Here is an 11,265-nt window from a genome sequence, read left to right as displayed (position 1 = left end):
CTGGGCATGGAGCCCACTTAAAAAATGGGCTTCTAAGAAAAAATAGTAATTGAATAACAAAAAGCACACTTGTCAGCTACAAGATTTTTGTCTCCTTGTTTTAACTAATATATTTCTAGCAGAAAACAGGAAAATATTTCATGCAAGGAATTTGGGCACACAGCCTTCAGAATTTAAAGCAGATACATAATCACAGTAACAAAAATTCCACTTTTAAGACTGAATTTGGAAGGTGAATATAAGGAAACAAAAATGTTTGCCACTGCAGTACATTACTGAAAATTCTTCATATATCTAAATGGCCTTAAATGGCCAGAGACTTAAAATAGATAACCTCATCACTAAAGAGGCTAAATATATATTTTCTGGGACCTGTTTTTTCCCCATGGTCAAAAAGACCAGTGTTTTTTTCCTGAAAGTCTTTTTAAATGAAAATACTGTAACTTGGTCATCATTTATTCTACTAGATAGGGTCTGTAGTTCTTCACTACAGAGCTACCGTGTCCGAGGTACTGATGCTGGTTTTCTGCTTTATTATGCATTGATTGGAAGAATGCGAGTCTCTGAAACTGCTTCCAAGGGCCGTGATGCGTGAGATCCCCTGGTCCGTCTACCCACCGCAGTACAGTGCCTACATGTGGCTCATGTCCTGGCACGCTTAGAGCACAGGGTTGATGGGCAGGGCTGGAGACCTAGTCACTGAAGAGTAGAAGAGTGTGGTTAACTACTGTGGTTAATCAGAACCACTTGTGAACTCTTGTAAAACGGACTCCCTCTGGGCAGCCCCGGTGGCTCAGCGGTTTAGGGCAGCCTTAAGCTCGGGGCGTGATCCTGGAGGCCCGGGATCGAGTTCCGCATTGGGCTCCCTGCATGGAGCCTGCTTCTCCCTTTGCCTGTGTCTCTGCCTCTCTGTGTCTCTGATGAATAAATAGAATCTTAAAAAAATGGACTCCCTCCCTTCTGTTAACTAGCTGACAAGTTGTGAGCCAAGACTCCAGTGAATGTCAAACACCTCTACCACAGACACGATCAAAACCTTGAAGTGATTCCTTTCACCTAGGATGGTTTATGCAATAACTCATACGAACTCATGCAATAAAAGGACGCAGGATTATACTGCTGTCAGCCCACCTACAGTGTATACGGCCTGTTTACCATTTCTGGTTTGTTTGTTTTTTTTTGAAGATTTTGTTTATTTATTCATGAGAAACAGAGAGAGAGGCAGAGGGAGAAGCAGGCTCCATGCAGGGAGCCCGACGTGGGACTCGATCCCGGTCTTCAGGATCATGCCCTGGGCCAAAGGCAGGCACCAAAATGCTGAGCCACCCGGGCTGCCCCTCCCTACTATTCATTTCTTGTCCTTAAGTATTTGGCTTCTTGATCACTATTAAAAATCCTGAATATAGGGGCACCTGGGTGGCTCAGGGCGGGATCCTAGGATCGAGTCCCTCATCAGGCTCCCGCAGGCAGCCTGCTTCTCCCTCTGCCTGTGTCTCATGAATAAACAAATAAATCTTTAAAAGGAAAACCCTGAATAGAGAGAGTAGTACTTGAGACAGAATCACCAATGTCTCCCCAACTCTGTTCACATAAAGCCACATACTGTGATACAGCTATTTTTTTTTTAAGATTTTACTTCTATTAGGGCACCCCTGTGATACAGCTATTAAGCACCTCTCACCTGTTTGGTGTTTTTTTTTTTTTTTAAACTTTTTTTAAAGATTTTAAAATTTTTTATCTACTTATTCATGAGAGACACACACACACAGAGAGAGAGAGGCAGAGACACAGGCAGAGGGAGTCCCCTGACTTGGGACTCGATCCCGGGACTCCAGGATCAGGCCCCGGGCTGAAGGCGGCGCTAAACTGCTAGAGCCACCGGGGCTGCCCTGTGTGGTGGTTGTTAAGACTCAGTCACCTACAGGGCCCCTGGAAGTTGTCAGTTAAGCCTCTGACCGTTGGTTTTGGCTCAAGTTGTGATCTCAGGGTCTTGAGATGGAGCCCCGCATGGGGCGACAAGTTCAGTGAGTTTACTCTTCTGCCTCCCTCTCCCCTGCATCTGCTCTATCAAATAAATCTTAAAAAAAAAAAAACAAAAAAAACAAAAAAAACAAGCAAGCAAGCTCACATAAGACTGTACAAAGCTTTGCATACCATGTGCAGGGAGACCACGCATTTGTCAGTCCCTCACGTGATCCGGCTCATTAGATCCCTCCAGATCCACTGGGAGATGGTGCTGGTACCTGACCCAGCAGGAACCCAGCTGGTACCTGTTCCCAATCAGGAACTGAACAGAGGACCACTGAGGCCCTCGGGCATGATACAGTACAGGAGACTGTAAACAGACAGACAAGTCCTTCAAAAGGGAAGATGACAATTTTTATTGTTATTACAAAAGCAAGTTCTTTTAACTTCAGTCATGTGAATAATTGCAAGAGCGGCTAAGGGCTTCATCCTCACACAGGCACCAAGTCAGGCACAGTAGGTAGCTACAAATCATAAGAAAAAGGTTTCTTGACCTTGGATCCCCACAGCTCCTACCTAGTCTGCCATACTTTGGAATTAGGTTCAGAACCTCAGCAGAGCTACTCCCTTCCCTTGAATTCTCTGGGTTTTTTTGTTTAAAAAAAAAAAAAAGAGCCTAGGTATTGACCTATGCTGTTCTAGTAAAAACTAGTCACTAAGTCCTGGCCTGAGAGAGATCCACATTTCCTTTAGAGCAGAACAAACTAGGTAACTAAGGTGGGTTGACTTCCGAGAGTGGCTCCCTGGGGAGTCCCTAAAGTAGACAGGCCCTCGGGGCTGACCTTGGTCACCTGAAGCACGAGGATGGTCACCGGAGGAGCGCAGGAGCTCAGCTCCAGCACACTCTTCCCGGGCGGCAGGAAAGGAGGTAGCAGGGACTCGGGCTGACATCTGGAGCGCTAAGCGAATGTGCCTGGCAGAGGGAAGCCTCAGGAAGCACAAAACATCATTCCACCTTTGCCGTCCACAAATCTGAGGTTTCCGTGTTAAGTTTTAAAGGGCACAGTGGCATGTGTGGTGAGGCAGAAAAGACGGTTCCCATTCTAGGGGCTGCTCGAGAAATCCCAATTTTCTGCCTAATCAGACATGGTGCCTACCTGCTTTTCCCTTATGTTGGAGAACGTCAAGGTTCTAATCTCCACTCCCACACCTCCGGGCCCTTAGAACATTCCCTAGTAAACAACTCAGCTAGCAGATTACTGTTTCAAGGAAGCATAAGATTAGAGGTATGTGAAAAGTGTATTTATTGAAGGGAAGACTCAGTATGTTCCAGGATCCTGAAAATCAAGACTATCCTAGAACCAAAACCATCACAAGTTGAACCAATCTATCCGACCTGAATTCTGGCAGTAAATTGGTTCAAATGGAATCCACTGAACTATCACGGGAAAAAAAAAACAAACAGTCCCTATTCCACTTACTAGGAAATCTAATATAACCAACTGACTGCTAAATTTAAACCTAGTAATAAGTCTTTTGAGTTGTGCATGTATAATTACATTTATTTCACAAGCTGCTGCCATGGCAAGATCTCTAAAGAAACAAAGCATGAATATATCAGATGGCATTTTGCTAGAATCACTGAAAAGTTAGCGGGAGGAAATAGAAGCCATGTTATCTGGAGACAGAAAATCGTCCCCTGAATCCTGCTGATTGCTGTCTACCTCGCGTGTGTCTGTGAGAGGATTAATGGCACGTTTACTCTGATAAGGTAGGCCAACACTGTACAGAACGTTGCGTCGTTCTCCAGGCCGCTGGAGTGCAATGACCACAATTTTCAAAAGTTTCCAAGGGTTCAGAGTCGCCTGATGTTTAGAGTTGTCGTAAAAACTATTTGCCCTTCGGCTACCTTACATCTGTCCCCAGAGCCACGAAGCCACCTTTCACGTGGTGGCGGCCTGTGAGGAAGTCCGTGCCAACGAGGAGAGAAGCTGAAGTGCTGCCCCATGGGACAGTCATCACAGACCTTGGGGTAGTGACAGCTGTGACTAAGTCTTCCTGAAGATGCCAGGGAGTTTAGCTGACTTTTTTTCAAGAGTTCGTCATGGAAGCAGTTTTTGACCATAGGTCCGCCTTTTTCTTGGGTTGCAAAACTGCATCTGATTGAAAGCATGACCCCACATCTCTGCAGCACTTGAGCTGAGAGGGTGCCAGGGACTGTCCGACTGCACCCCCTTGAAAGTCCATCCCACACTGAGAACGCAGTTCTTGTCGCTTAGGGAACTAGCAGGCAAGTACGAGTTCCCTCTTGTTACAGTGAACCACCTGTACTTTAACAATTTACAGAGTTTTTACATTCAGTTATCACATATTTCAAGACTTTCAGTTCCAAACAAAGAAATATACAAGGGCTTAAGTATTCAAGAACACTTTACTATTTGTCACTTAATTTCATGGCAATACATACTCAGTCCAACTCTTCTGGTTTGATTTTACATTGGTTTTCGCTGGATATAAGTCCTTTTTGCAAATTAAAAACAAGAAATAGATGCTGTATTTTCCCCTCTCCCACAGCAGTAAAGGTTTAAAGTGGCAATTACTTCAGATGTTCATTAATGATACCTTTATTCTCAATTCATTAATTTAAAAAACTATAAATAATCTAGCATGACAGTTGTATACAGAACATTAAAGTAAAAAGATGCAAAGAAAGTTGTGATTCTAAGTCTAGATTCTAAGATCTATGCTAAAGCTGGAGGAAGAAACGTTTGGGTCCATATTACCCTCATCTGCAGCCAGTCAGCCTACGTTTGCACTGTCAGCCACACCCACAGTCCATCAGCACAGGACCTTGCACTGCTCTCTGCAGAGGCCCAGCATCACATGCTGCCAGTTCACGCCAGACACTGAATTTCCTCATCCAGATCACCAGCCAGGGTGAACTAGGAGTTAAAATGCATCAATTCTGAGAATACTTCCTAAAGAACTTCCAAGCCCATATTTAACAGTGCGTTTTTTTTTTCATGATTAAGTAATCATTTGCACAAATGTGTAAAAGAATCCAATGAAATTTATATTTCATAATCTTTTCTATTTTAGAGCTAGACCCTTTACAGTTGGTATCCATGTCGTTTTGCTGGAGTCTTGGCAACATGCACATAATATTCTAAAATTGTAAATGTTTTAATAGCAAACAGAACTGGTTTTTAAAAATATGCTCGATTTAAAAATGGAAATCTATTTTTGGAAATAATTTCAACAACTCTTGAGCTTTTAAAGATTCATTAAAATCCAAGCAATTGCTATTTTGTTCCTATTAACTTGGAAGTACAAAAAGAGTCATTATGTACTGATTAAAGCTCCCGTATTTCCCAGAAAAATAAAAGCCCAGAGATTTTGCTGACATAATAAAATTTAGCTAAATTTCATGCAATTTAATAGCCGTGAGTATAGTTATAGGAAGCTGTAGGACAATAACTTTGCTCTGTCCATAAGATATAGCACCATTCATGAAATGAATGGTAATTCTATAGTTAAGAGAACAGGATTAGATTGTTTTATGCTTTGTGACTGGAAACAGTCTGACTAGGCTTTTCTTTTCTGAGGGAAGGGACTTGTCATTAAATGTACAATTACAAAAGTATCTTATTTAGAGATAAACCACAGTCTAAAAGAGGCCGTCTTTGATACATGATATCCCTCAAAATCAAGGGGGGCCGTCCAATAAACCCAAAAAGTGGCTCTTCCATTTCCCACTCATTCTCATTAAAAATTTCAAAGTCCTGTCAGTTATAGTAGAAAGTCAGCCTTCAGTCTAAAAACCACAGCCATGCTCCATTGTGGTTCGTCCAAATAACAGTTTAGCAAATTTCAGCTTTAAGAAAACAGTCAATTTCAAGTAACTGAGAAAAACTTCGATACTGTGCTTGATTCTACACATCACTGTTAACTTTAGTCTGTGCAGATTTGGATGGTTCTAAATAGGTGTTCCTTTAGTGGCCGGATGAGATTTAGCTTTAAACCAGCAAGAATCATCCAGCCTTTAAAATTACTGATACAAATAGTAAAGGAGTAATTTGCAGAACTGGCACTTGCAATGGATAGTTTTCATACTAGATGCATGCAGCTCTTATAAATGCTAAAGGAGGCATTTCTGCCAGGTCTCAACATGCTTGCTTTATTGCAAATCCCACTAATTTAACACGGTAATGGAATTTTCTGTAGGGGTACTTTTGTTACATTTTACTAATAAAAATGACAGTACACTGTTCTTTTTTAAAACAGCCTACTGTGTTGAAGAAACCGTGTTGAATATAAATTGGCAGGAAACAGCTGGCAGACCTACTACTACAGCAGCGTCCCAGCGCCATACAGGTGTTTGATTGGACATATGCACTAACCACCAAAGGAAGGGGCCAAACTAACGCTTTCCTTTATACAAACTTGCACAGCGTTTGGAAATGCCTCATTTAAAGTAGTGGGGAGGGAAGAGTTTAGAAAAGTCCAAGTCATAAAATGTACTCAATTACTTGGTAAGTTAAAAAGCTAATGCAACAATGTTACATCCAGATAAAAAACGTTATTCAAAAGCAATTCAAATACCGAAAAGGATTTCAAATTGAATATTTTATTAACATGGTAGTTGTCTCTATAACATGTGCACACACTCGCACACTCAGAATGATCTGCCTGGGGGGAAAAAAAGACTAAGTATGCCTAAGGGGAAAATGAAAAATAAAAAAATTCCTGTAAGTTTTCATTATTGTAGGCAATTGTGTCCACATCACTTACAAAGCTATTGCCAAATCTGTCCAAGGAAGCAGAGTTTGGGAGGGGAAGGAAAAAAATTTGGGGGAAAATTCAACAGTGGCATAGCAGAGCTCTCAATATGAGAAAGCTGACATAATGTGGACTTTTGCTGTGGATTTTGTCTTTGCAAAATATGGGGAGAAGTTTGTCAATGGGCAGAAAATAAGAGAAGGCGGTGTGAAGTAGGCTTTTGCAGTCAATTTTCCTCACAGTATTGTGCAGGGTCATCAAGAAAATGCTTAGTCTTTCTCTGGAACCAGTTTCAGAACTTTCCCAATTGCAATGGTTTTACCTAGAAATGAAATTTAAAAAACAGAAACAAAAACCCTTTTCAGTAGTTAACAGCAAGGCTACATAAGGTATTCAAGCTTATTATTTTTTAAATCATAAAATTATTGTCCACAATGTAAATACTAATTAACTGGCTCTTCCACCAAAGTCATGATTTCTTAGTAGGTGTCTTTTAATAAATGGGTCTCTAGAGGGTAGGGGGAGCTGAAAAGAAGCTTATCCTTTCCTATATCACAAACCTAAGCCTGGACAAGTAAAATGTGGAATGTCCGAACCACGGAATAGTATTTGGCAATAAAAAAGAACTAATTACATGCCAAGTTTAAAAAACTAGACACTAAAGACCACAAATTGTATGATTCTATTTATATGGCATGCCCAAAAAAGGCAAACAGAGAAAGATCTGTGGTTGGCTAGGGATAGGAACACCAAGTGACTGTAAACAGGTATAGGAGTTTTTTTAGATGTTCTATGTGTTCTAAATATAAAATGTGGTGATGGTTGTACAACCCTGTAAATAGATTAAATTCATTAAACTGTACACTTAAAACAAATCCATTTCAAGGTATATACATGAACTCAATAAAGATGTGAAGGAGGAGTTCTCAGTTCTATTTATTATAAAGGGTAGAAATACCACAAGGTCATGTGAAAAACCTAAAAGGCCAAGCTACCTTTTAGGAAAAAAACAACTCTGGGATTAAACATTCTTGCTACTTTCTATCCACCGGATTTTGTCAGGTTCTAATTGGTAACTAAGTTTCTCATTTTGTTAAGTTAACAGGACAAACCCAAGTAACCAGGTTTGCCATTACCAAGAAGATTTTTAAGATAAGGACTTCAAAATAAAGTAAATACTGTCTCTGTACAGATTCCTCTGAAATAAGGTGGAGGAGGTGTAGTGCTTGTCACAGCTCCTGACGTGCAGGAGACCCAGAGTAAGTTTTCTGTAGAACAGAAATGGAATGAACACGTGAGGTGCTGATTCTATATTTCAACTGAACCACAATGTTTTAATGTAACACTTTCCACACTCTTAAAATAGTTATCTAAGTTAGAAATATTAATGATCCACAGAGAAACATTTAATAAGAGCCACTTTGTTTTCCTGCTACCAAAAGTTTCATGGCCACAACATAGGAAAAAGCAGAGCTGTTCAGATTCACTCAGAACTAGGGAGAAATGGACACCCACACAAAAAAACGTAACATTAAATAAACCTGTATAAAAATCAGGTGCTTCTGAAAAAAAAAAAAAAAAATCAGGTGCTAACAGACCATTAATGTATGTGTTTCATGCTCCCGACATCAGTGTAGTGAATGTTTATTATATTTGATTTTAAAGTGTCTCCTGACCACAAAAATGCCAAGGTTTCTACTTCGGAGGCTTGCATGGCGAAAACTTGCCTTACAGGCTTAAGCCCTTCAAGATGGGCTTTAAGCACACATAGTACAAAGGATTTCACCATAGAAATGTCTCATTTAGTAAATAAAATAACTCTCAAAGCCCACTACTTGCAAATTATCAAAATTAAGATTCTTAATCTACAGCATACTGTTACAATGCATGGTCGGTTCTGTCTGTTCAAACCACTCAACTCATGAAACATTTATTACAGGAACATAATACAGAACACGCATCCAAGTTTTCTATGAACTTGTGACGTGCACCGTACTTGGATGGAACAAACTCGCATCCTAGAGATGCTACTAGGCAGCAGTGTAAATGCTTACCCTCATCTCTTAAGGTAAAGCGCCCCATCTGAGGGAAGTCTTTAAAGGTCTCAAGGCAGATGGTTCCTGCTGTCCTTAAGCGGGCGATGCATACTTGATCTTGTTTCACAAAACGGGGTCGAGTCTTACTTTTTTCTCCTGATTTTTTGTCTACCAAGCAGATTAAGGCCTAGCCAAGAAAAAGGGAGGAGATCAGAATGCCAAATAAGAGAATCTTTAGGACAAGGAGTACAAATAAGAGTACATTACTGTTGCCGATCAGAAATTATCAAGATAGTCTTTAAACACATACATAAACAAAAAACCCCAATTAACTTAATTAAAGACTCACTGTTAATTAATTAAGACTCACTGTTATTTCGACTTCCTCAATACAGGTGTGAATATGCAGCACCGCATTATAACCTGGGCAGATGATGGATTTGTGCTCTATAATCACTATCTGTCAAACAAAAAAATTCACATCTTTATCCGTGGGGTAAAAAAAGAACTGAATGTTCTCTAGTGCCATATAGTACCACAAGAATATGGAACTCAGTCTCAACTTAAGTTATTTTTGAATTAGAAGTGCTGGGTCAGGTCGCCTGATATCCAAGCATGAACTCTGATATCCTTACCCTACTTATCTTCTTGGCCAGACCCAAACTTTAGAAACCTATCAGGCAGACTCATTCTTCTCTGAGAAGCCTCTTTCTTCCTAAGAATTTAAGGTAATCACTGCCACTACAGCTACTTTTGTTTTGTTCCAGATGTGAACTTCTCATAATTTTATCCAGTTTTCAATATCTAAGATCCAGTAAAAGTAAACAACCTTGGGGATCCCTGGGTGGCTCAGCAGTTTAGCACCTGCCTTCGGCCCGGGGTGTGACCCTGGGGTCCCGGGATCCAGTCCCGCATGGGGCTCCCTGCATGGAGCCTGCTTCCCCCTCTGCCTGTGTCTCTGCCTCTCTCTCTGTGTCTCTCATGAAAAAATAAATAAAATCTTAAAAAAAAAAAGTAGACAACCTTGTATCCAAGCATCAAAATCTAACTTGTCATCATAGCTGGTTACAGAACTCAAAAATTCTGAGCTACACCAATCATCAACTCTGTTATTCTTCTGTGGAAGTCAGGTTGCTAATAACAGAGAAATTGTGTTTTCCTGTCTAGAAAGGTACTTACCCTGAATGAGCAGACACACCCTGATTTCCAAGGCAACTGTGTTCTATTTCAGGGGAAAGACACCTTGAGCAAAATTCAAAAGGAACGTGGTGTGCCTAGCTGGCTCAGTCAGTAGAGCATGTGTCTCAATCTCGGGGTTGTGAGTTCAAGCCCCACATTGGATGTGGAGCCTACTTCAAAACCAATGAAGTAGATAAACAAATAAAATAAAAAGGAACTTATAAAAAATACCACCTCTTAAAGACCTCATGTGTGAGATCTACATCATGGTTGTCGTAATACGGTAGGATTTCAATTCCCCCCCTACACAGTGGTATGTCACCAATCAGGACAAAAGGGATTTAAATTCTAATTTCATTTAGACAGTAGAGATCACTCAATTACAATAACTAGTTTACCTGGGCATCAAATGTGCGTCCAGAATGACAAAGATTATTAGGATCACAAAGTATGAATCCCGGAAGAATCTCCTCCTCTTCAATTCCTTTCAGTCTGATTTTGAGGTTTTCACCTGGGGCTACAGAATCAGTTTCTACATCATCAGAAAGGATTCCGAGAACTTCCACATTGTGCTTAAAAAAACAAAACAAAACAATAAATGCAAGCCTGGAGGATTTCTGACATTCACTGCTCAGCAGAACATGAAGTGATCTGAATGTTCATTTTTTTTTTTTTTAAGATTTTTATTTATTTATTTATGAGAGAGACAGAGAGAGAGAGAGGGGGGCAGAGACACAGGCAGAGGGAGAAGCAGGCTCCATGCAGGGAGCCCGACGTGGGACTCGATCCCGGGTCTCCAGGATCACACCCCGGGCTGCAGGCGGCGCTAAACCGCTGCGCCACCGGGGCTGTCCTGAATGTTCATTTAAAGACTTGCAGGTCACATTTTTCTGAGGTCATGTATTAGCCAAAACACTTACTTGAATATGAAACTTCATTACATTTGTATGACATGAACTTAATGAAAATCATATCCTAGAAATATGAACTGCCAATTAAAATATTAATTTGGGGGGGTGGGGGTGACTGGGTAGCGGGCACTGAGGTGGGCACTTGACGGGATGAGCACTGGGTGTTATTCTATATGTTGACAAATTGAACACCAATAAAAAATAAATTTATTTTAAAAAATAAAAAATAAAATATTAATTTGGCTTAATATCATATCCTAATAATTTCCAAATTGAACACAGTATAAACTAGCATTTGCCTTATCTTTTCAAAATTAAAACATTAAGTCTAACATCTAGATTTTAATTTTACGAATGTCGTTATTATGATTAGATTCTAGGATTTAATAGCACAG

The 11,265-nt window shown here is 40.4% G+C and overlaps 1 protein-coding gene across 6 annotated transcripts in view; it reads right to left on the bottom strand.

The window, feature by feature from the left end:
* Positions 1 to 2,357: 2,357 nt before the first annotated feature.
* The window catches only part of GSPT1 (G1 to S phase transition 1), a 40,152-nt gene continuing 31,244 nt past the window's right edge, over positions 2,358 to 11,265 (bottom strand). For all 6 annotated transcript variants that reach the window (XM_049111386.1, XM_049111384.1, XM_049111382.1 and 3 more), the window contains exons 12-15: positions 10,358 to 10,531; positions 9,151 to 9,240; positions 8,799 to 8,967; positions 2,358 to 7,066 (exon numbers count right to left, since the gene is read on the bottom strand). In XM_049111386.1, the coding sequence (XP_048967343.1) occupies positions 7,014 to 7,066; positions 8,799 to 8,967; positions 9,151 to 9,240; positions 10,358 to 10,531 (486 nt within the window). In that variant the 3' untranslated portion in view covers positions 2,358 to 7,013. The remainder of the gene's footprint in view (positions 7,067 to 8,798; positions 8,968 to 9,150; positions 9,241 to 10,357; positions 10,532 to 11,265) is intronic.

This window comes from Canis lupus, chromosome 6, assembly GCF_003254725.2.
Source record: "Canis lupus dingo isolate Sandy chromosome 6, ASM325472v2, whole genome shotgun sequence".
Taxonomy (NCBI): domain Eukaryota; kingdom Metazoa; phylum Chordata; class Mammalia; order Carnivora; family Canidae; genus Canis; species Canis lupus.
Note: the sequence above shows the minus strand (reverse complement) of the source record. Positions and strands in the feature narration are given on the sequence as shown.